Source organism: Corythoichthys intestinalis, chromosome 19 (assembly GCF_030265065.1).
Source record: "Corythoichthys intestinalis isolate RoL2023-P3 chromosome 19, ASM3026506v1, whole genome shotgun sequence".
Classification (NCBI taxonomy): domain Eukaryota; kingdom Metazoa; phylum Chordata; class Actinopteri; order Syngnathiformes; family Syngnathidae; genus Corythoichthys; species Corythoichthys intestinalis.
Window position 1 is genome coordinate 23622826 of NC_080413.1, and position 26901 is coordinate 23649726.

The 26901-nt window shown below is 37.6% G+C and overlaps 1 protein-coding gene across 3 annotated transcripts in view; it reads left to right on the top strand.

Annotated features, from left to right (window-relative positions):
• Window positions 1-2324: 2324 nt before the first annotated feature.
• Window positions 2325-26901, top strand: part of capn3b (calpain 3b) — a 35719-nt gene continuing 11142 nt past the window's right edge. For all 3 annotated transcript variants that reach the window (XR_009061487.1, XM_057822647.1, XM_057822648.1), the window contains exons 1-15: window positions 2325-2910; window positions 4813-4882; window positions 8657-8775; window positions 10561-10694; window positions 10772-10940; window positions 11037-11120; window positions 14355-14446; window positions 14583-14660; window positions 15970-16130; window positions 17496-17662; window positions 17743-17754; window positions 17914-18122; window positions 18206-18242; window positions 19841-19864; window positions 19975-20058. Coding sequence is in view for 2 of the 3 variants with exons in the window: in XM_057822647.1 (XP_057678630.1) it covers window positions 2602-2910; window positions 4813-4882; window positions 8657-8775; window positions 10561-10694; window positions 10772-10940; window positions 11037-11120; window positions 14355-14446; window positions 14583-14660; window positions 15970-16130; window positions 17496-17662; window positions 17743-17754; window positions 17914-18122; window positions 18206-18242; window positions 19841-19864; window positions 19975-20058 (1749 nt within the window). In the remaining variant the exon portion in view is untranslated. The remainder of the gene's footprint in view (window positions 2911-4812; window positions 4883-8656; window positions 8776-10560; window positions 10695-10771; window positions 10941-11036; window positions 11121-14354; window positions 14447-14582; window positions 14661-15969; window positions 16131-17495; window positions 17663-17742; window positions 17755-17913; window positions 18123-18205; window positions 18243-19840; window positions 19865-19974; window positions 20059-26901) is intronic.

A 26901-nucleotide genomic window follows, 5' to 3' on the forward strand; every position in this document is an offset into this window, starting at 1 on the left:
GTATGACTCTCAACAAGCACGGGAAGTTTGGCGCAGATATGTTGTATATCTGCCGAGTTATGACTGTTCAAAATTTTGGGCAAGACAAAATGTTGACATTCATTTTCACTCTCCTGTTGGACCCTTCTGTTTCAACCAGACCTCAATATTTTTCATCAGGCACCTGAACACATGTCTTAAGGCTCCCCTGATGCAGGTTTGAGGTCAATAGATTTTTTCCCTTGGAAAAGGAGCCTGTCTCGTTAAAAAAAAGGCATTTCCTGTTCCCACTCGGGGGCGCTAGGCCTAATGGGTAATATTTCAATGCACTCGTGTTAGGGGTGGGATACCGCACATACATGACAGATATGAAAAAGATTGGACGTTGTGTCAAGGAGCTATTAGTCATTTACTGAATTTGTCATTTTGCCGAAAAAATGGTCGACTTTGGCACCACGCCCAGGTCAGACCCATTAATGAAAACGCACCATTTAAAAACTTAAGATCTCATATGTCTCCTGAACAGTCTCACCAATTTTGAAGATGATCCAACTAATTCCCTCGGCGAAAAGGTCTCAAATGTGCACCCTGTAAATCGATAAAAATTTCACATTCCATCCAAAATAACCAATTTCCTGTTGGGTTTGGAATATGGGTGCCAATGCTTTTTGGAGCAGTTTAGGACAAGGTATAGACTCCCCAAATTTCATCGCTCTACGCCTGCGGCCCTTGGTCAAAATTCATTCGGCCCCCAGCCTCTGTCATAATAATCATTACCATCTGGCCCGCATAGACTTAATATATTGGTCAGCAGTACTGCTACCAGCATATGAAGTAGCTTACACACTAAATGCTGCTCCTCATTTACCCACTAAAAGGCAGCAGCACTCTAAGCAACATTACCCCGTGTGACCTTTTACTCCCAATTTTCTAAAATGGCGGCAAACGACAAAAACTGTTGACTACGACGGCCGACGCTTCAGGGATAGGTGGAAATTGGACTATTTCTTCACTAAAATACGCAACAGCTGTGTCTGCCTCATTTGCAAAGAGACAGTGCGCTGTTTTTAAATAGTTCAATGTTAGGCAATATTATCAGAGGCGATATTACCAAACAAGACACGCTGACATGTACGAAAAGATTACAAGGAAGGAGCGAGAAATTGAAGCAACTTGAAGCTAGTTAAATTTTACAGCAGCATTATTACATTACATATAACAGCAGTATTTCGCAAGAGCCTGAGAGTCGAAAGAGAACGCCACAATGGCTAGTTGCGAGATTGTTGAAATTATTAATTTAAAAAATTAGGGCTGCAGCTATTGATTATTTTAGTAGTCGATTAATCGATGAACTAGTTAGTTCGAATAATCGAGTAATCGGATAAGGAACATGAACAATTAAAATACCTGAGCTGAGCCTCAAACGGTATAAAAAATAAATAAGGACTGACAAAAGAACAATGGCTAACTTACATAGCAAATGTCTGCTAGCTTAAATGCTATAAAACATTAACGCTTTTTTTTTTTTTTTTTTACAATGCTCTTGACAAATGTTTCAGACACATATTCCCACAAAAAAAAAAAAAAACTGCTAAATAAACCAATAAACTAAATTACGAATGCATTTAAAAAAAAAAAAAAAAAAAAGCTCAAACAAAAACTTGGCTTATGTTAGTTTTAACATGGAGCAGCTGGATTCAGCCATGTGAAATGAGTCAGACTAGAGAGAAGTGTATCACTTTAATTAAACGAATACTCGAAGCAGCAAAATTTAATTCGAATCTTTTTTCTTTAATCGAATACTGGGGTTAATTGATTCATCGCTTCAGCACTAAAAAAAAATAACAAAAGCAAATGTGACACACAGAATGGCTTGCTAACATTTCCTTAAATATATTGTTCTACGTAAAGGACGTCAGCCAAGGTCGGCCCTCCACAGTTTTACCACACCAAATCTGGCCCCCTTTGAAAAAAGTTTGGACACCCTTGCTCTACGCTGACAAACCCTAATGTTATAGGCCAGTTTTACAATTTCAAGGGGGCGCCACTGAGCCATTTTGTTGCATTTTTTTGCAACGTTGCAAAATTATCGAAATTTAAAATTTTGCCGCTCGTTTGTGCAGGTTTTGGTGAGTTTTTGAGCATGTTCAAGCCTCCAAATTGGCCGTTGTCATTTGCTGAAAAAAAAAAAATCCTTTGCAGAACAATAGACCTCGGGCCCTAACTACTACTATAAAAATGCATAGTATCTGCCAAGTGACTCTGTGCATCTTATAGTACTTTTTAAGAAAAGTTAAACTTGAAGGGGATCGTTCTTCAAAAACGCTGCGTCAACCATGTATGTTTTTCTGCTGATGTGTATTTTTGGAACAAGCCTACCAGAAGTCTCCCCCCTCATCCCCTCCTTTTTATAAGAGGCCTATATTTAGGTCCAGTGCCCAAGAGTGTGAGAGTTGACTTGGGTGTCTATTTCCAGTTTATCTCTTGAACTAAAAGTGATCACTAGAGCCACAGAAGACACTTCCTTGGACAGGTTTTACAAGTTGATGCACTGTCTCACGACAGCTAAGTATTTCGAGTTTGAAATCAAGACCGCTATCAATAGGAACGTATGGTGAGAAGATGGAGGGTCATAAAGTGCCAATCGTGGAAGACACAAACGTGCAAGTGCTTGGCGAAACAGAAGCTTTACAAGCACCTGACGACCAGGCAGACTACCCCTCAACTGGAACCAACTCCATTTACTCGGCCATCCTCAGCAGAAACGAGGCCGTCAAGGATGCCAAACGTCTCAAGACCTTCATGGAGCTGAGAGACAAATACTTTAAAAAGAAGGTTCTCTTCGAGGACCCAATTTTCCCAGCCTGCGACTCCTCGCTCTTCTACAGCCACCACAAGCCCCATATGAAATTTGTGTGGAAGCGACCTTCGGTGAGTGAACTCTCTCATCACTCGTCATAGCTCTGATGATACTGAATTTCTAAATTTCACAACCAAATATATCTCAAATTGCAACGTAGCTATTATTTGTTAAGTGCTGTATTTATATTATATTGGCAGCAGTACAAGCATTCCTTATTGATCCTACCTCTACAAAACAAGAGGCTAATTATACTATTTTATGAGGGCTGATATTTTAATTTTATTTTATGATATTTTTAGGGCTGTCAAAAGATAAAATTTTTTAATCGAGATAATTAAAGCTTAAAAATTAATTAATCATAATGAATCGCAATTCAAACCATCTATAAAATATGCCATATTTTTCTGTAAATTATTGTTAAAATGGAAAGATAAGACACCAGACGGATATATACATTCAACATACGGTACATAAGTACTGTAATTGTTTATTATAACAATAAATCAACAAGATGGCATTAACATTATTAACATTCTCTTAAAGCAATCCATGGATAGAAAGACTTGTAGTTCTTGAAAGATAAATATTAGTACAAGTTATAGAAATTTTATATTAAACCCCCTCTTACTGTTTTCGTTTTATTAAAATTTGTAAAATTTTCAATCAAAAAATAAACTAGTAGCTCGCCGTTGTTGATGTCAATAATTACACCATGCTCACTCATGGTGTAACTCATAAAATCAGTTGGACCCAAGCGCCAGCAGAGGGCGCCAAACACCAAAAAACAAGTAACAAGCTGACGTTACACTGTGCTGTCATTTTAATCTGTTTGAGCGGGGCATGTGTGTTAATTGCATCAAATATTTTAACGTGATTATTTTAAAAAATAATTACCGCCCGTTAACGCGATAATTTTGACAGCCCTAGATATTTTAATTACAATTTACAAGATAATGTCGGAGTATCAATAAGGGCAAATCTGCCTTATGAAATGGGGTTTAAAATAACAACACAGACTTAATAAACATAGTAACAAACAGTCTTGAACAAATGCTCAAATTTTGATGGATTTACAACATGTTTATAGAACTATCTCCGCTATTTCTAAGATATTGTCCCAATTGACTGCGATTGGCTGGCAACCAGTTCAGGGAGTACCCCGCCTCCGGCCCATAGTTAACTCGGTTACGCTTAAGCACCCCCACAACCTTTGTGAGGATAAGCGGTACAGAAGATTGTCACAGTTGAATAATTCAAATATTGAGAAACACTCCTCCAATAAAACATCGATTGTTTTAAAGGCCAATTTCTTATATTGGATCCCTATAGGTTGGGCAAGTGTGCCCAATACTACTGCATGCAAGAAAAACGATAACCTCAAGAACATGTGCTAAAGTGCTTTTATGTTACTAATAATAAACTGTTCATTAATGTAATAGTAGACTATAGTATTTCAACTTAATTACACATCACTGCCCCATTGAAATTACAGAAATAGGAATCCAATTTAGGGTTTATTTTCTAATTTCATGACATGCAGATGTACATGTATTTTTTTCAGTATTGTTTATGTATCGCTGATTTTGTTCAGTAAAAAGCTAATTATTTGTCAGAGATACAAAGGTAAGAAGTTGAAGATTACACTGTGAGGTGCTGACCTAGAGAACTCTAACAGCTGTTTAGCTTGGAAAATATGACAAATGCAATAGCAAGTCAAAGGTCCCAGCTGGGGTTTGGGTTGCAGGAGTCACGCCCTCCTCTTTTCAGTCAAAGCAAATGTCATACTTAGATTTGTAAACAGAGATTTACTTAGTTTAATGGCAGGAGCCATGTATCCTTATCATGTTTCAACTAATGTACTGCTTTGTCTTTAGCAACATGACTGGTATTTGGTTGTCAAACATGTTGGAGGTCCAGAAGCCTACAATTTGGCATCAATCGAGTAATACTTTTTTTCTTTCCTATGACAGGAAATATGTGAAAACCCACAGTTCATTGTGGATGCAGCCAGCAGGACTGACATCTGTCAGGGAGAGTTGGGTAAAGTCTCAATTAATCACTGAATTCAGTTACCATGCAAATAATCATGCACTATACAGTACATACACTTGTCTTGCGTAAGTACTGTATATGTGCATTTAAAGCAACATTTCATAGGTTTTCAGTTTTGGTCGACTTTAGCGACGCCGGTGGACAAACACGGTAGTGTTTTGCCTTAAAGAGCATACGACAGGAGAATAAAAGTCTTAAATAGCATTATTATGTGAATTAGAATCATATTTTGAGACGATTCGACTATATACAACAATTTAGCAAAGCGCAGATGACGAGAAATTAGTCTTTTAATCTGACGGTTAGCCACGCCTACCATTATAGGGCTCTAGCGTCCCCAACAGGTGGATGACGTCAGCGGGTGACAGGGCTCATCGGTTTTACTATTCAGCCCATTGAGGGGGAATTATTCAGAACGAGGAAAACGCGACGAAGAGAGCCGCAAAATGTCATTGTTTCAGTCTCTCTACGCCAATATTTTTACAGGATATTTTTTTTATCCAAGTATTTTTCCCCAATAGCTAAATAAATGGCTGGAGAAGGATCAGTCAGTCCGTCGAGGGGGAACTATTCACAACGAGGAAAACGCGACGAAGAGAGCTGCAAAACATCATTGTTTCTGTCTCTTTACTTCAATATTTTTACAGGATATTCTTTTCATCCAAGTATTTTCCCCAATTGCTAAATAAATGGCATGGTCATGACAAATAACAGTCTTGTGCTAAATGGAATATGAAATAATAAAAATGCACTTATTCAGGATGACATAGCAAAATTACTCCATAATGGTCAAAACTGTCGCCTTCACCTTTACTGTCGCACCTCCCGAATGATATTTTATGACACCTAAATCGGACATATGTCATTTCCCTTCCCCGGCTTTGGAGAATGTAAACAAACCAAGAGGTGTGACAGCTAGCCGACATGCTAACCCAAACAGAGTGATGTTTCAAAGTCTTCGAAGCGGAAAATCACACATAACTAGCCCGGATTATTTGACATGACGACTGGGTTGTTGATTGTCTTCGCGGATCGGCAAAGCCGCCCGGCGGAGAGCAATTTACAGTTTGTTCCACGGAGGAGGGCGGCTGCAGTTGTTGTGCAGCTAACGTGCAGCTAATGTGCATGAGGAGAGCTTTTTATATGCCTATCAATGATCAAACGTAAGTAGTCCTTTATTTAAAGAAAGTTTGTAGTGTTTACTTTGTAATCGCTGTATTCGTATTTGACATAATACAAAACAAGATGTTTACTCACTTCCTCGTAAGTCCAATGGTCCCACCGTAGTAGGGCTTGTTTTGGCCAATATCCACGCTGAATGGGAACCTTTTGAAACTCCAAAAAGGCGCACGTGCCTCTCCCTCATAAAGCAAGATTTTTTTGCAGCCGTTTGGCTGGCGTGATGCGTAAAATAAACGTATTAATCCGCAAAATCAGCTAAATCCTTAGTCCTCATACACAACAGTGCCGCTGTTTAGTGAAGAGGATGCCTTCACCCGTACACATCACAGCGCCCTCCTCCTCAATGCAAGACCGAAGCCGGAAGTCACTCATTTTCATGGCGCGGCATTCAAAAAACTAAATAAATATAGCGATCGCTTCCACACACATCCAAGCGGTCCATATCATTCAGGAGCATAAAATACCGCGTGTATTATGAAATAAACATGCTTTTTCGTGTCACATGCACTTTAAGGAAGACTGTGTTTCCCTTGAGGATCGACACACACCCGCGCAGTGTCGTAAAATCATCAATTAATCAAAAATCAATCTCCCGGTCGCCTGCAAATAGATAAAACAACATTTCTGTTTCCAGCGGCTGTGTGAAGAATGAAGAGTAATAAAGCAATGAATCCAGTTGTGGGTGAACAATAGCATATGATGGGTAGCAACCGTGTGGCTGTGACGAGTTCGGTTGTGGGGGGTCACGCCAGTGAGTGAAAACCTGGCCAACGTTTATTCTGTATATCCTGGTAGCTGTGAAAGAATATTTACTCATGCTTATAAAACACATAAACTGTTGTGAATCTATATTCCACTATATTCGTTTGTGAGATTTTACTCATGTTCATGTTCTGCAAATATTCCTTTAAACATATCACATTGGGTCGCTGCTTCATGCCTTATCTGATGTACTCCCTTTTTTGTGTCAGCCACGGCTAAGATCCCAAGGTCGTATATGAAGATGTTTTTCACTGTGAAACCACCAGCGTTGAGCAGCAGTAACTTTCACTTATGTTTTCTCAGTAGGTATCGTTTCGTAGTAAGCAACGCCCTTTCGACGGGCATAAAGACTCTTGACTTGTGTATTCTCATTGTACTCCTGTATGATCACAGCGACTGGCTGGATCATATCTCATGTACCCTTGATATAAATGTTGTGTTACTGTTAGGGCTGTCAAACGATTTAAATTTTTAATCGAGTTAATTACAGCTTAAAAATTAATTAATCGCAATTAATCGCAATTCAAACCATCTATAAAATATGCCATATTTTTCTGTAAATTATTTATATATTCTGTAAAATAAATTGTTGGAATGGAAAGATAAGACACAAGATGGATATATACATTCAACATACAGTACTTAAGGACTGTAGTGGGCATTTCACTCTACTGTCATTTAAATCTGTCTATGCTGTCCTCACTCCGAAGCGTCTACTTTTTCCAAAGCTAGACAGCTAGTGAACGACGCCTTAATAATCAGACTTCTTCCTTTTTCATCTGATTTATTAATAAAATGGCCTCAAACCATTCTCCTCTTTAGACCGTCCTAAAACTACAAAAAAAAGTGCACAAGCATTGCATTAGCAACAACATTAGCTTAGCACGCTATACAGGTTCACTAAACATAAACAAAAAGCGTCTCATACAATAAATATAACAATTCGCTTACTAACATAATATGTACATTCTTTACAACAACCATACTTACGGACAAAACTTGTCCAAGGATCATATAAGCACAACATTACAACGTAGGTGTCAGCCCGAGACGTCGTGCAGCCATATTGAACTGGCAAGAAAACATTAAACCATGTCGCAAAGCGACCACAAGAGTTCGCTGTTAGACAGCACAAAAAGCCTTGCTGTAAAACTTACCAAAAGGCAGAATACTGTCTGAACGGGACATGTGCGTTAATTGCGTCAAATATTTTAACGTGATTAATTAAATTAATTAATTACCGCCTGTTAACGCGATAATTTTGACAGCCCTAGTTACTGTATATGAAATCTTCGAAGCAGACAATCCTTTTTTGGCTGATTCTTTTCTCATTTTGAGCTATCGTTTGATATTTTTCTCGGAGTTCAAACTGAACTTCCCTGACAGTAGCCTCTCTTTTTTTCCTCCTCAGACAAAACCTTTTGTCACTTGTTGCTCTGCCATCTTTGCAGAATTCGCGCGAAAGCGTTCGCATCGACTTCCATTTTTATAATGAATGGGGAAGGGGGAAGTGACGTATGCCGTAAAGCAGTCAGCACATTTGTAGTTTTTTTTGTGCGGCAGGGTTCCTGCCACCCCCCTCAAGGTTAATGCGGTAGACCCCCTCAACATATAAAAGAGGTGTCATTCAACTAGTTGTCAGTCAACATATTATCACAAATGTTATGAAAATATTTTACAAAAGTTGCAGTTATCTAGTATTGCTTTAATGTTTTGTATTAGATGTGTTTAACTGTAACTTTTCTGAACAGTTTGATATAGCAATTAGAACATACAGTACATATTAGGATCATGCATGTTTGTATGTGCTGTTGACAGGTGACTGCTGGCTGCTCGCCGCCATTGCCTGTCTCACTCTAAATGAGAAGCTTCTCTACAGAGTGATTCCTCCGGATCAGAACTTTACAGAGAACTATGCCGGGATCTTCCATTTCCAGGTTGCGTACTTTGCAGCGCACTGGCATGTTTACAATAAGATAGTATGATTAGATCAGAAGTGTGATTGTTATGAAAATAATTATGATTACTAATTTGAATTTGAGTATGAATTCAAAACGTTGTAGACATTTGCACTGGAAAGGTTAGGAATAGTTTTAGCGAATTACAGCTTTTGCAGAATTTGTAATGAATTCAATTGATGTATATCAGTGTTGTTGTCAGCAGATTTTTTCAAAATTTATTATTATTATTTTTTGAATATTTGTCTTAGTCTTTTGGACGATAATACTTATTAATCTTAGTCATATGTTAGTCATCTCAAAATGTGTTTGTCGTCATCTAGTTATTGTTGACTTAAACTCAAGACTAATTTAATCTAGTTTTCGTTGACGTTTACTGATAAGGTTTTCGTCTGTAAAATTAAACATTTTGCGCCAAAATGAATAAATAAATAAATAATGGTTTCCAACTATTTCGAATGAATATTGACAGACAAGCAAATATGGTTGTGACTACAAGGACAATGCCAATTTGGTGATGATAATACACACTCAACAGGAAAAGTAGTATATTATTTTAAATTAAAACTACCTAGATGCCACTAACTGTATATAAAGAAAAAAAAATGTCTGAGAGTTTAGAGGATGCTTGCTGTTAGTATTAGCCTAATCCTAACACTATGAGTTACATTTAGTGTGTGATGATCACTCAGCACAGACCTTTAAAGGCTAAAGCAACATTGAATATTCTATCCGGCCAAGAAAACAAATCTTACCGTGTGTGCAAGCATGCATGGAGACCGGAGAAGACACACTGGTGAGTCGGGAAGTGGGGCATGGGCGCAGCACGTCACGAGTGACACAACCAGACACTGCTACGATGCAGGCTAACTACACATAAAATGTCACACATTTTGAACATGTGACGGAAACTATTGTGCATTTTCTTCTTGTCAGACGAAAAGTGGGATTTGTCTTGTTTTTAGCTTGTTATCGTCTTTTCATTGTCATTAAAAAAAATGTTCGTTGATGAATTATTGCTGCTGTACATATATATATATATATATATATATATATATATATATATATATATATATATATATATATATATATATATACATATATGTGTGTGTGAGTGTGGGTGTGTGTGTATATGAATATTATATCACTTCATATATGAATGCCCCAAAAAATAAATAAACTTTATTTTTAATAGTTTTGTGGGTTTTGTAATGCAAATTTATGAAAAATGGTGGCTGGCCCATCATGACTTTAAAGATTCAAACAGAAAATAAACTACTGCCATTGCATTTTTGCCCAGATTTTCAGACCAAAAATATTACATGAATGCGATTAGCTGGCAAGCAGTTCAGGGTCTACCACCTGCTTTTCATAGTCAGCTGGGATAGGCTCTAGCACCCCAGCGACCCTCCAGAGAATAAGCCGTACGAAAAATGAATGAAAATTTACAGTTGCAGGAAAAGATCAACTAGGGATGATAAATAAGATCATTAATCTATTCACATTTTAACCTAGATTTTCACCAAATTAGAGATTATTACACAAAAACGATGAGCAGGCAATTAAAAAATGACTAAAGTAAAGAAGAAACAAAACAAAAAATTCTGAATAACCACAAGTTTTTGACTAAAATGTCAGAAAGAACATCTGACATTGAAGATACCATTAAAGAACCGATATAGGATTGATCAATTAAATATAAATCTATTGACTGATTATTTGAATAGTCACCTCCTAGCACTCAATACCTACTTTTCACCTCAGTTCTGGCGTTACGGTGAGTGGATCGACGTGGTCGTTGACGACCGTATCCCCACCTACAACAACCGGCTGGTGTTCACCAAATCGTACCGAGAGAACGAATTCTGGAGCGCTCTTCTGGAAAAAGCTTACGCCAAGTAACAGTAAACCTCTTCCGTATTCTTTTCATTTCCCAAAAAAACACTATCCGAAAAGTGAGCTTTATCTTTTGCAGGCTGAACGGCTCCTATGAGGCTCTTAGAGGTGGTAACACTCTAGAGGCCATGGAGGACTTCACAGGGGGAGTCACAGAGTTCTTTGAGTTGTCTGAGGCACCTCAAGAAATATACCAAATTATGAAGAAGGCCCTGCAGAGAGGCTCACTAATGGGCTGCTCCATTGATGTAAGTGTTTAAACATACCACAAAAAAAGCATCTAAAGATGCTTGCAACATATTTGTGTTGATTGGTTTAATGGTATAATGTAATAACTGTTCCAGGTCACCTCCCCCTGTGAAATGGAGTCCAAAACTGAACTTGGCTTGGTCCGAGGACACGCCTACTCGATTATAGCCTTAGAGGAGGTGAATTCATGCCACATTCGTTATCTTTTTAAACAAGGGCGTAGGTTTGGTTTCAACATTGGTGGGTACGATATAACAGCATAACCTGTATGCACACTTTTTGGTGGGACATGACATTAATAACACCAAACAGATTGGGTGAACGGGGGACAGGGCTACATTTCTCACGAATGTGAACCAAATTATTTGATAGGCTAAATCCCGATCGGTCGGGTCCGATCACGTCATTTTCAAAGTATCGGAATCGGCAAAAAAATATCGGCCATGCCTTTTTAAAATATATATATATATATATATATATATATATATATATATATATTTTTTTTTTTTTTTCATTAAATCGTTTTCTAATTGTAGTTAACGTTACAGACATAATATGTTACACTCATCCAGAGTCTTTAGTTTAGGCTTAAGGTAGGGTTAACAAATTTATCCCGATAACGGCGGTAATTAATTTTTTAAAAATGTATCACGTTAAAATATTTAACGTAATTAATGCATTCTCTGCACGACCCACTCACGCATTGTCGCGCTCAAACTGTAATGGCGCTGTTTTACCTATATAGAGAGATAAAAGGCAGCGTAAAATGAGTAGAGTGAATTTTGGCAGCCTTTGGAGCCATTTTTTAATTGGCTAAAGCTTTACAATCCCTCTTCCTTCAATTAGAAATATCATGGGAAGCGATGTGGGGAAGCAAGGTAGCAAATTATCTTTTTCTTAACACCTTATGTTATTTCCCAATGCAGAGAAGATATATCAATTGGTAGCACTACGCACAGTCATGGTTCCACTTCCCATCATGCATTTGGGCATGGCTACAGTATCATTTACTGAAAGCTCAACAAATACACTAGATGGCAATATTTAGTTCCAATATACAAAGTCACAAGTCTTTCTATCCGTGGATCCCTCTCACAGAAAGAATGTTAATAATGTAAATGCCATCTTGAGGATTTATTGTCATAATAAACAAATACAGTACTTATGTACTGTATGTTGAATGTATATATTCGTCCGAGTTTTATTCATTTTTTTCTTAATGCATTGCCAAAATGTATATGATCGGGAAAAATTATCGGGAATGATTGGAATTTAATCGGGAGCGAAAAAAAACAGATACTCAAACTAAAACAATCGGGATCAGATCTGGAGCAAAAAAACATTATCAGAACAACCCTAGTCAGCAACCATGCAGCTCTTTGATCCCTCTGGAAGGCTCAGTTTTAAAATAAAACATGAATATTGGATTAAAACATATTGTGGCGCTTATGAGATTTAGGATTTGGGAAATGAATTTAGCTTCGCTATAGTGAGCACAACAAGTTAGGCTCACTTTCTTTGTAAACAGAACATACACGCAGGTCATTAATTCACCAACTAAAAAAGTTATGGTGCCACCTTCCGAGTGACACCGTGACTTAACATAGTTGGTGAAATAATGACCTACGTTAGTGTTCTTTGAATAAAGGTGTATAATAAGTGAGCCTGACTGATTCCTGACCCTTGGGCTAACGTCTGAATTTGAGGAGGCAAAAAGTTTGTGCGCCTCCCACTGTTGTCTTTTCTGTGGAAACCAGGTCGAAATGGCTCTTTAGGTGTTAAGTTTGCCGACCCGTGGGCTAAATGATCAAAGCAAAATTAAATTCGAATTGATTTATATTAACTTTCATATTTTGGTTCAGGTGATACACCATTCAATTCAAACCTTAGTTTTCAACCTTTAAATTCCAACATTTTAACATAAATTATATTAACATAAACAATGAATACAAACTTGTTAATAATCCCTTAAGTATCCAGGAACGCAAAAAAAAAAAAAATATAACAAAACCAAACATTTGTATTAAGACCACTCAACATTGTCTGAATTTAAAAATTAAGAAGTTTTTTCAGTTATATTTAGTCGGGGAACGACAAAAATAAATAAAAGTGGAGCCTTCCTTCAGTTAAAATACTCCTGCTTTTGTCCACAAGCACAGTCAAACTCAATTAAAATTGAAAGCTCCTTTGGGCTGCTTTAAGAGCACATAAATAAAATAAAAATGAAAATTAGAAAGAAGGGGGAATAGTTTAATTAACATTAGCAGTATAAAACATATACAGGAGGACACTTCTCTCTAAGCAGCTTCCTACTTGAGTTTTGCAAGTTAGCAAATTCACACAGTTTATTGTGATGCACGTCAGACTTTCAGTTGCAAAATTTGTGGTGTGTTCCCCACCTCCACAAAATTGACATCTTTTTAAATTACTTTCAGTGGCTGCTGCTCCTGGCTGAATAAAACTGAATAGGCATGTTGTATAAGGCATCAGCCAATCAAACGTGCGTTTGGAGGGTGTGGGGGAATGGACTGGCAAGTTAAGCAAGTGAAAAGGGGTAAATGTAAGTCTGAACATAATACATACGTTTTTAACCGGTAGCACTTTATTTGACAGCGGCATCATAAGACTGTCATCAGACCAAATGAACCACCATGAAGCTTTGAACCAATTTGCTGCAAAGTTTCATTGCTTCAAGAAGCTTCATTTGGCCATCACTGCTTCCTTGCGGGAGACAGTCAACCTCTGCTACCACCTGCTGTCAACATTGTTGTTGTCCAACATACCTCCTGGCATGCATTGCAGCTCTACAGATATAAATTACAATCAAAATTCATGTTTGATGCAAATATTTCTTCAGTTACTGTTCCAGTTGTTTCATTAATTGCTACCTCTGGTCTTTAGTAACCCTTTATTTGACAGTAGTGCCATAAAATTGTCACAAAACCATCATAATTATGACATGACACTGCCATGAGCATGAATGAATGTTTATGACAGATGTCGTTTTGTGTCATCCGGCAAATTATCTCACTTTCGAATAGATTGAGCTGGACATAAATGGATTTAGTGAGTTTCCTATTACCCTAAATAAATAAACAAATAAGCCAAACTGGACTATGAGCCGCGGGATTCAAAATGAGGGGAAAAAAGTATCGATTTATAGTCTGAAAATTAATTATTATTAATAATGGTAAGGTCAGTTCTATTCTTACAACATATGGGGAGAAAATCTAAATTACCTATATTACCGAAGTCATATAATGCAAATAAGGTTGCTTCAAAGTTGGTGGGGACAATTTGAGCACCTTACAAAGTTGGTAGTGTTATGTCCCAAGTGTCCCTATGCAAACCTACGCCCTTGTTTTTAAAGAAAAAAAAAAACAGTCATCCTGACCAATATTGTTGTCTTTTAGTGTGATGAGGCAGCAAAGGACAGCAAAATTCGTTTGATTCGCTTACGCAACCCATGGGGTCGAGTGCTATGGAAGGGACCCTGGAGCCCAAAGTAAAATCTGGAAAAACGTTTGTGCTGTTAATGGATAATATACATTTTTTTCCCGGCCGTGCTGTTAAAGTAGCAATAAGTCAAAAAGATTGCAAAACGACACCAAATCTATTTCTTTTATTTCATATATTTGCAGCTCAAAGGAATGGTCCACCATTTCTATTGCTGACAGGAACAACCTTAAAAAGCAGACTGTTGAGGAAAGTGAGTTCTGGTGAGTAGCGACTTGCCTTTTTGTTTGCATTATTAAACGTAATCCATGATAATAGATGAAAAATCTGTCAGTCTAACGTTTATGCTCAGAGGCAACATTTGATTTTTATTTTTTTAGAATGCACAAAATTCTAAAAATGTCGACAGAAAATGTAAATGAGTAAAAAGCCAATACAGTAGTACCTCTACTTACGAAATTAATTGGTACTGTAAGTAGATTTGTAACTAATAAATTCTGTAAGTATTGATGCGTTTTCTATGTAAATGCCCTAAACCTTCCCAAGCCCCAAATTCAGACATAAATCTTTTATAAACCATAAAAGTGCATCAAAACATGTAACAAATACATGTTAGGATTAGATTATTGCACAATAAACATAAAATCAGAGTTGTGCATAATGTAAAAAAAAAACAAGAATATAGTAAAGAATAAAAGTTAACACTCATGTAAAGTTGTCAGAACACGAGAGGCGAATGAAGAGGGCGCTGGGATACACACATACACATACAGGAGAGGGCCCTCTTAGCCAATTCGATGCCAGTAATGCTAGGCAATAGCCAATGGCAGAACAGCTATGTTACGTTCAGAGCCGCGAGTATAAGCCATACTGTATTTTTGCCTTTTGTATCCAGAAATGTCTTTCGTAACAAGAGGCAATATTTTGTTGAGGTGTTTCTAAACCGGAAAATTCTGTATGTAGACATTCGGAAGTACAGGTACCACTCTACTTAAATAAAGTAGTACATATGTATTAATTTTAATTAAAAAAATACTATATACTAACATTTAAGCACAAAGTCAAGCCTCACATACATGCAACGAAAACAGTTGACATTAAAATGTTGAGGCGTGTCGTAACCTGAAAATTCTGTATAGTGTATAGACGTTCTTAAGTAGAGGTACCACTATACTAATGTAATTTAATTTAGAAAAAAAAAAAAGAGGCTAATTTTGATCATTTTATATAATTTATTTCATTAAGTGTTATTATCAAATCAATTCAACAAATGTATGGTGTAATGTACAAGATGTGAAGTTGTCTTTCTTTTGTTTTTTTTTTTATTATTATTTTTAATTAATTCAATAATTGAATGTGATTCATTCTGTACCATAAAAAAAACTGAAAGGTGACAGTTGCCCTGCCTGGTCCATTAATAATAGTGTCACCATGGCAACACCAGGGATACTGTTCTCTTGAGAAGAGGTATCATTAACATGACTTGGGATTGTAAAGCTAAATACTTTCAAGTGCTAAGAAAAACATTTCAGGGTCTCCACATGCAGCTTCCTCTTTCACATTCCCCCCTAGGATGTCCTTTGATGACTTTAAGAGGAATTACACCAAGCTGGAGATCTGCAACTTGACGCCCGACACGCTCCAGGGAGACGAACGGCACAGCTGGAACGTGTCGGTCTACGAGGGTCGATGGGTCCGAGGCAGCTCTGCGGGGGGGTGTCGGAACTTCCCAGGTGGGCACTTGACACACAAGTTTTACGAGACATGAGCTGCTGCTTGGATGATTTATTTTTTGCTTTGCGACAAGAGTAGGCCCCTATACATTTTTGTTGCAGGCACAAGATAGGGTAGTAGTAAACTTCACAACCGATTATTTTAGAATTGGTATTTTTTTTTGTTTTGCAATAATATTCAAATGTAATGATATTTCACTACACTATAATTTTTATGTGATTGTGATGACTTTTTTTTAACATCTACTCAAGTAACTAAATATGGCTTTAGTTCCAATTGTTGAATCTTTCACTTTTAACTCTTGGCTGGTATTAATGGTGACTGATGTTAAATTAATTTGAACTGGGGGGGCTGGCAGTGAATGATCATATTTGAGTACCATTGATCAGGGCTGTCAACAAACTTGCAGGGGATCGGGGAAAGAGAGACCATTATAGCCCCCCCCACCACCCCACCTCTGCCACAGGTTTGTCACGACAACATATGCAGTACTTTTAACGCTTCGCAAGCAATGACAAAATGAATAATTTTTTAACAATGAGTACATTTTTAAATTATTTGAGATGGACAGTTAAATTTAACAGACCGTAATGTGATGTGAGACAATATAAACAAACGATTTCCATCTTTTGTCCCATGTAGGCTACAATACAATACAACTGAGAGTGCTAAGCAATAAAACAGTATGACTAAACATCCTATGCCTGCCCCAACCACATCCCTGGGGTTATCACGCCCTCAAACAGTGATGCGCCTAGATTTGTTGACACCAAAGTCATCTATAACTTCAGTGAAATCCACTTTTTGAGCAAGCTCACGCTCAATGGAGAGCATGGCTAGGTTGTTAAGCCTGCCCTGTGATATGGTGGATCATAGGTAGTTTTTAAAATTATTTTCATTTTACTGAAGGCTCGCTCTCTTTCATCTACAGTCACTGGCAAAGACAAGAAAATGCCTAGCAGTGTGCTACTTGTGTAACAGTGCGCTTGACAGATTGACAGATTTTAATTTCCCGCTTCAGGGCATGTACGTAGTGTAGCCTTGAGTGCACCAGAGCTGGGTCAAACCATTCTCTGCTAAGACAGAGTGGGTGGGGGGCGGAGTAGGGGCATTGTGCAAAAAAAAAAAAAAAAAGGAAATCAGACAATGATTTAAATAAAAAAGAAATATGTGAATGTAAAGTAAAATAAATTAAGGGTCATTCAGGGGACAACATACCCGGTTGCATTAATAGATATTTCCATTAAAACAGTATGTTTTATTCCCTAATTAAATCAATTAGTTTTTTATGTCATTAAAATCTTTATGAACAAAATTCCAACCTCATATCCATGCATTCCATTCAATACTGCTATATTTTCCAGACACCTTCTGGACAAACCCTCAGTATCACCTGGAGCTTTACAAGGACGATGACCCAGATGACCCCCAGGAACTTTGCACGGTGGTCGTGGCTCTCATGCAGAAAGGTCGTCGCATTCAAAAGCAATTGGGGCCTAGGTTCCTCACTATTGGATTTTCCATCTATGAGGTGATAATTTGACAGACTTCCATTACCCAGGCAGCACAAATAAGTTTCCTATCCTTAATATTTTGTTTTTTTGTGTGCAGGTGCCCAAGGAGGTGCGCTAAACCAACAAAAACTGAATTAAACCTTGATATTTAGCTTTTAATTTCCCATCTAATGACAGTATATTGAATCTTCAAGTATAAACCAGGTTCAGGTACACAAAGTGTATAAAAATACATGAAACATTGGACGATTCTTTTTTCATACCACAGCTGTGTGGCCGAAATCGACATCTCCAGAAGGATTTCTTCCTGTACAATGCCTCCAAAGCTAAATGCAAACATTACATGAACCTACGCGAAATCACAGAGCGTGTCAGGCTGCCGCCAGGAGAATACGTCATTGTCCCCACCACATTTGAGCCTCATCAGGATGGTCAGTTCATTCTGAGAGTCTTCTCAGAGAACAGGAGCACCTCAGAGTAAGAATACTCGCCATTCGTTGGAGACTACGTTGGCATCAAGTTCATATGAATGAATGTTTCTATTTCTGTGATCTCGACAGGGAAGCTGAGAACACAATCGGGACGGATCAAACCCGGGTTTGTCTCATAATTGCGGCTATAGTGCTGTTCGACATAACAATGCAGTGAATAATGCAAGGTTTCAATTCAGTGTAGTTGGATATATTTTAATATTGTTTCAGTGGCGCCTCCAGAAATTTTTCATAGGGGTGGCCAGATGGGCCACTTAAAATCTTGGGGTGGCCAAAACTAAAAGCCATAATTTCAGGTTTTTATTATATTATTGCAGTAAAAAGATCAAGGGAAAACGATGAGAAAGACTTAAGGACAAGGCTACTGATATACTTTGGTGTATTGTGTAATATTTGATGGTACTAATGATTTAATGTGCATAGTCCATAACTGTCCAGTCAACATTTTGAGTTCCACAACAATTCTGTTTTATTGTGTTATGTATATATTAGGCATAAGGTATACATTTAACTAGGGCTGTCAAATGATTAAAAATTTTTGTTGAGTTAATCACAGCTTAGAAATTAATTAATCATAATTAATCGCAATTCAAACCTTCTCTAAAATATGCCATATTTTTCTGTAAATTATTGTTGGAATGAAAAGACAGATATATACATTCAACATACTGTACATAAGTATTGTATTTGTTTATTATAACAATAAATCCACAAGATGGCATTAACATGATTAACATTATTTCTGCGAAAGGGATCCACAGGTAGAAAGACTTGTAATTCTTAAAGGATGAATGTGAGTTTGTATATTGTGACTAAATATTGCCATCTAGTGTATTTGTTGAGCTTTCAGTAAATGATACCGTAGTGACTTAACTGTTCTGCCCAAGTGCATGATGGGAAGTGGTGCAACCATGACTGTGTGTGGTGGCTGCAAATGCTATATATTCTCTGCGTCGGGTCCACTACAGGGTGTCAAGAAAGAGATCAACTCCTGTCATTCTTCCCCACGTCACATCCCACAATATTTATAGTTGCTGTGGGAGAGATGACAAGGCTTTTGCCAATTGAAAGCACGGCCCCAATGAATGCTTGTATCTACTCCACTCACTTGACACTGCCTCTTATCTCTGTATATAAGTAAAACGGCGCCATTGTAGGCTGTTTGCGGCAATGCGTGAATGAGTCGTATCGCGAATGCGTTAATTGCGATAATTATTTTCACGTGATTAATAAAAAAATAATAATTACGGCCCGGTAACGCGATACATTTGACAGCCCTACATTTAACAAAACAAAATAAATGCATTAATTTGGGATGAAATGCATAACTATTGCTACAACAATTTAACGATATACTGGCAAGCGGTGTGGCCTATCAATTTATAGGGGTGGCCGTGGCCACCCCCTGGTGGCGCCACTGTATTGTTTACCATACCTTCTTGTACTTTCATATGTATCATTTCCATTTTTTGACTACGATGACAAAAATATTGGGACTCCTTGATTTTACACCTATGTGATTTGCAAATTAAGAAACATTTAATTTCCCTCCACATCCACTATTCACCAATTTTCTAAGGCCTGTCCCAATATCATTGCCCATGGTAGTACTGTGTATCTCTCCACACAATAATTTCGGATCATTGTTATTTCACGATCACAACTAATGTATCATCTTCCCATCATTGTCTTAATGGTCATCAGCAAGGCAAGAAAAGGAAGGACAAGGTAATGCATGCTTGCACTACTAAAGTTTACTGCTAATCAGATAAAACCTGCTATAATGACACATTAACTACAAGTTAACACCTGAATGATTTTTTTTTTCCCCCCTTCAGCCTATTGTGTATGTGTCCGATCGAGCATTTGCCAACAAAGAAATCTTGCATGACGGCATTCAAGGGGAGAAGAAGACACCTAAAGTAATGTTATTTTGTTTTCTACTAAAGCAGTTGAGTCCTTAGTTTCCATGCATCGAGTATCCGGGCATAATCCTTCTAAAATTTGTGTAATTTATGGCTCTGAAATATAATCTAGAGTGGATCAAATAACGTCACTGGGACAACAGAATTGACCTTACTGCCAGCTCATCTCAAGCGACTCCAACACCTGTTTTTTTTTTTCCTAATGCGCTCAAGTTCTCTTCAACTTGCAAATTATGTTTACATACTGAACAGTACACAGTAACCTTAGTAATAGTATGGTAAGGTTTGTCGTGTTGTAGTACATTAGTATCAATAGATTGAAAAGGTGCAGCAAGTAGTTTAGCACATACAGTACATTATTCAGAGATATATTGTACAGTGCCAGTGGTGGGTTAAGTACTCTTTTTCTTTTTTTTTTTTTAACTTAAAAGTACAGATACAGGTGCAAAAAATACGTAAAAGTACAAGTATCTAAGGGAAAAAATTACTCAAGTACAAAAGTACTTGCTTTAGAATTTAAAAGTATTTTCTCCCAATGCAAAAATGTAATACAGTGTTAGCTCGACATACGATCGCTTCGACACACGAGCTTTCGACATCTGACTTTGACACGCCGTTTGTTCCTACATCCGACGACATGCTTGAAATACTATGGGGTTATATTGCTGACACTATTCTGAGCGAGCAATAATGGAAATTAAGCAAAAATAACCTAGATTTTGAGCACAAAACAACTATATTGAGCGAGCAGTTAAAGATTTTAAGCGAGCAATCGTAGATTTTGAGCACAGAAAATAATATTGAGCAAAAAAAATCTACACTGTGCCGCTCAGTTCCCCCCTCCTGCTCTTGCTCCGTATCTCAACTCCTCTGCTCGTCGGTTTCTTTTCTCTGCGCGCTAAGTTGTAGGGATGGACGGATCGATACCAAAATATCAATATTTCGATCCAGTGTATTAAATTTTAGGTATTGATCCCTAAGCAAAAGTATCAATATCTGGAACTAATATATTATGTTTTCTTTGTCAATTTTTGGGTGTATTCTTGTGCACACTTTTTGTACTACTTTTCCCTTTCGCATTCTACACGCACGTAAGCAGTGCACACACATAAGCAGTGCACCGGCGTGTGCTCTCGCCCCCATTCACGTCCCTATCCTGTGTCGAACAGCATGCTTTTCCTCCGCCCCTCTCACGCCTAATTTCTTACTTAACCTTTTTATTATTTCTTATTCATTTATTATTGTTTCTTGTGAATTTATGTTTCATACTTTTATTTTTTCATGAAATGTTTTTCCATATTTTTTTATGTTACAAACAATTAAATGCTTGATTTCTTATGTTTTGTTGCTACTTATTTTTATTTTGTTAAAGGTCTGTTTCAATTATTTCAAGATCTGTTTTATTTAATTAATTTATTTATTTTATTTATTTATTTTTTCAAAATCTGTTTGAAAATTGTGTTAGTAAAATAAAATTCAAAAACGGAAAGTGACTATTGATTATTGGATTTGTTTCTAGTGATCTACCATTTGAGGGCGGTAACATGCTACTATTAATTCGTTCTTTAATTAGATCAAAAATATTTAATTTAGGTAGATTAAAATTTGATCAAATACAACGTGTAGCAGGGAAATGTTCTGTGCATATGAATTTAAGGGTCATGGTTAAAGAGTGAGACTGACTAATCCGAGTTTGTTGTTGATGGATTGGTTTGTGAGTTTGAGGGAAACTGCTTTGCTCGTTATTAAAAGCAGCAGTTTTCCATTGCAAAGCATATTTGACACAAAGAGACTTAATAGTTTTTGAGTGCTTGATGTAGTTGTACATTAGATATCATCAGAATGGCTGAGAACACTGCAGGGTTGTCTATATATATATATATATATATATATATATATATATATATACAGTGCCTTGCAAAAGTATTCGGCCCCCTTGAACCTTGCAACCTTTCGCCACATTTCAGGCTTCAAACATAAAGATATAAAATTTTAATTTTTTGTCAAGAATCAACAACAAGTGGGACACAATCGTGAAGTGGAACAAACTTTATTGGATAATTTAAACTTTTTTAACAAATAAAAAACTGAAAAGTGGGACGTGCAATATTATTCGGCCCCCTTGCGTTAATACTTTGTAGCGCTTGGGGTATGTTTCTATCAGTTTTGCACATCGAGAGACTGACATTCTTGCCCATTCTTCCTTGCAAAACAGCTCGAGCTCAGTGAGGTTGGATGGAGAGTGTTTGTGAACAGCAGTCTTCAGCTCTTTCCACAGATTCTCGATTGGATTCAGGTCTGGACTTTGACTTGGCCATTCTAACACCTGGATACGTTTATTTTTGAACCATTCCATTGTAGATTTGGCTTTATGTTTTGGATCATTGTCCTGTTGGAAGATAAATCTCCGTCCCAGTCTCAGGTCTTGTGCAGATACCAACAGGTTTTCTTCCAGAATGTTCCTGTATTTGGCTGCATCCATCTTCCCGTCAATTTTAACCATCTTCCCTGTCCCTGCTGAAGAAAAGCAGGCCCAAACCATGATGCTGCCACCACCATGTTTGACAGTGGGGATGGTGTGTTCAGGGTGATGAGCTGTGTTGCTTTTACGCCAAACATATCATTTTGCATTGTGGCCAAAAAGTTCAATTTTGGTTTCATCTGACCAGAGCACCTTCTTCCACATGTTTGGTGTGTCTCCCAGGTGGCTTGTGGCAAACTTTAAACGAGACTTTTTAGGGATATCTTTGAGAAATGGCTTTCTTCTTGCCACTCTTCCATAAAGGCCAGATTTGTGCAGTGTACGACTGATTGTTGTCCTATGGACAGACTCTCCCACCTCAGCTGTAGATCTCTGCAGTTCATCCAGAGTGGTCATAGGCCTCTTGGCTGCATCTCTGATCAGTTTTCTCCTTGTTTGAGAAGAAAGTTTGGAAGGATGGCCGGGTCTTGGTAGATTTGCAGTGGTCTGATGCTCCTTCCATTTCAATATGATGGCTTGCACAGTGCTCCTTGAGATGTTTAAAGCTTGGGAAATCTTTTTGTATCCAAATCCGGCTTTAAACTTCTCCACAACAGTATCTCGGACCTGCCTGGTGTGTTCCTTGGTTTTCATAATGCTCTCTGCACTTTAAACAGAACCCTGAGACTATCACAGAGCAGGTGCATTTATATGGAGACTTGATTACACACAGGTGGATTCTATTTATCATCATCGGTCATTTAGGACAACATTGGATCATTCCGAGATCCTCACTGAACTTCTGGAGTGAGTTTGCTGCACTGAAAGTAAAGGGGCCGAATAATATTGCACGCCCCACTTTTCAGTTTTTTATTTGTTAAAAAAGTTTAAATTATCCAATAAATGTTGTTCCACTTCACGATTGTGTCCCACTTTTGTTGATTCTTGACAAAAAAATTAAATTCCATATCTTTATGTTTGAAGCCTGAAATGTGGCGAAAGGTTGCAAGATTCAAGGGGGCCGAATACTTTTGCAAGGCACTATAAATATATATATATATATATATGATACATATATATAATATATTATGAACTTCCAGTTTCGATATCGGATTGGGATCGCAATATTTGGCCTTGGTATTACTTGGTATCGGATCGAATCCAAAATCACTGATATCGTCCATCTCTAATCTTGACTCGTCTGCTCGTCGGAAATACCGCCAGCTCTCTGATTGGTTGGCTTCGTGACACGTTGGTGACGCATGTGCTCAACTCAGCGCGCAGAGAAAAGAAACCGACGAGCAGAGGAGTTGAGATACGGAGCGCGAGCAGGAGGGGGGAACTGAGCGGAGTCGAGATATGTAGCGAGAGCAGGAGGGGGGAATTGAGCGGCACAGAGTAGATTTTTTTTTGCTCAATATTATTTTCTGTGCTCAAAATCTACGATTGCTCGCTTAAAATCTTTAACTGCTCGCTCAATATAGTTTTTTGTGCTTGAAATCTAGGTTATTTTTGCTCAATTTCCATTATTGCTCGCTCAGAATAGTGTCAGCAATATAACCCCATAAAATATGACGATTTATGACAGCGCCGAAGTTTCTAAATTTTCCCGCAAGACGGACGCACGGCGGATTTTCTTGTGAGCGAAAACACGGGTTCCAGGAAGGTGGGGGCAGGGGGTGAAAAAAGAAAAGAGGTGACGTTTACAATTGAAATGAAGATGGAAATAATAGAAAAATGAGCGTGGTGTGCGCATCCGTGAACTGGCTCGACAATACAGCCGTAGAAGGTCTCCTTTGGTCCTCCTTTGACCTCTGTTTACTAGTCTTTATAAATTCGAAAATCTCTACTGCACCTTTCTCACTCTGTCACGGTAGCATCGCACGTAAAACACATCCACCACATTAGAACCCAATTAGTTACATTATAATAGGAATTATAATAATAAGAATAATTATTATGATTTTTATTTATAATTTATTTGTTTGGCTTTGTGTAATTGCCATTTGTAATTGTACCAGCAGTATTTATCGAAGGATTTAGTTTAAGTTTTCGAGCTGTGGAATGAATTAATAAAATTATAATGTATTCTTATGGGAAAATTCTGCGCGACATACGACCATTTCGACTTGAAAGGTCCTGAAACTTATTAACTTACTTATGAAATTATTAACTTCGTATGTAGAGGTACCACTGTGTGTGTGTGTGTAAATATATATTATATATTATATATATATTATATATTATATATATATATATATTATATATATATATATATACACGTTAGGGCTGTCAAACGATTGAAATTTTTAATCGAGTTAATTACAGCTTAAAAATTAATTAATCGTAATTAATCGCAATTCAAACCATTTATAAAATATGCCATATTTTTCTGTAAATTATTGTTGGAACAAAAAGATAAGACACAAGACGGATATATACATTCAACATACGGTACATAAGTACTTTATTTGTTTATTGTAACAATAAATCAACATGATGGCATTAACATTAACATTCTCTTAAAGCGATCCATGGATAGAAAAACTTGTAGTTCTTAAAAGATCATTTTTGTACAAATTTTAGAAATTTTATATTAAAACCTCTCTTAATGTTTTCGTTTGATGAAAATTTGTAAAATTTTCAATCAAAAAATAAACTAGTAGCTCGCCATTGTTGACGTCATTACACCACGCTCACTCCCCAAACCCATAAAGTCATTTGGACCCAAGCGCCAGCAGAGGGCGCCAAAAAACATGTAACAAGCGGACATTACACTGCTGTCATTTTAATCTGAGCGGGGCATGTGCGTTAATTGCGTGAAATATTTTAACGTGATTAATTTTAAAAAATTAATTACCGCGTGTTAACGCGATAATTTTGACAGCCCTAATATATATATATGTATGTATATATACATATATATATATATTCCTCAAACAGGCCCTGTGGTGGTTTACATGGACTACTCTTTTCTGAGGTCGTAGACCTACGAAAGTGAAACCAAAGTACTCCAAAAAATCTGAATTTTTTTTTAGCTCTCTTCAGATCTCAGATACACCCTTTAGAACTCGATACACATGCATACACAAACATAATTCCTATTCCTGTTGAGGTATTCATGGGTCACTTGCTGTTGATTTTGGGGCATCGGCAGGTCACTTCTGGTTGATTTTGAGTTACTGAAAAGGAAGTGACTCAATATCAACAGGAATCCATCCATGTACTTTCTCCCGCTTATCAGAGGTCGGTTCGCGGGGGCAGCAGCTTCAGACGGGAAGCCGAGGCTTTTTGGGGTCACCCAGACAATTGTGTTTTCCTTCAGAACTCAGACTTTTATTTTTCGAATGAGTTACAAAATGAATAGAAAATAGAGTCAAGATATTGACAAGGTTAGAAATTAGGATTTTAAATATTAATTTTCTCCTTCAAACTTTGCTTTTATCAAAGAATTTTCATTTTGCAACAATTACAGCTTTTCAGACCTATGGTGTACTAGCTGTTAATTTGTTGAGGAGAAAGAAGATAAGAGAAACTTCATTCTACGCTTCCAGAAGCACCTCCCACAAGTTGGATTGGCTTGATGGGCACTTTGTGCGTACCATACGGTCAAGCTGCTCCCACAACAGCTGAATGGGTTTGAGATTTGTTGATCTGTGTTGGCCACTCCATTACAGATAGAATCACAGCTGCCTGCTTCTTTCCTAAATAGTTCCTGCATAATTTGGAGGTGTGCTTTGGGTCAATGTCATGTTGTAGGATGAAATAGACTCCAATCGAGCATTGTCCACAGGGTATGGCATGGCGTTGCAAAATGGAGTGATAGCCTTCCTTATTTAAAATCCCGTTGACCTTGTACAAATCTCCCACTTTACCAGCAACAAAGCAACCCCAGACCATCACACAACCTTCACCATGGTTGACAGATGACATCAGGCACTCCTTCAGCATCTCTTCAGTTGTTCTGCATCTCACAAATGTTCTTCTCTTTGATCCAAAGTCCAAACACCTCAAACTATGATTCGTCCGTCCATAACATTTTTTTCCCAATCTTCCTCTGTTCAATGTCTATGTTCTTTTGCCCATATTAATCGTTTCCTTTTATTAACCTGTTTCATATGTGGCTTTTTTTTCCCACGCTGCCTTGAAAGCCAGCAGACGTCTCTTCGACATTGACACTGGGGTTTTACGGGTAGTATTTAACCTGCGAGGCATCGATTTCTCAAACTATAGACACTTATGTACTTGTCTTCTTGCTTGGTTGTGCAGCGGGGCCTCCCGCTTCTCTTTCTACTCTAGTTAGATCTTGTTTGTGCTGCTCTCTGAAGGGAGTTGTACACAGCGTTATAGGAAATCTTGAGTTTCTTGGAGAGCTGGAG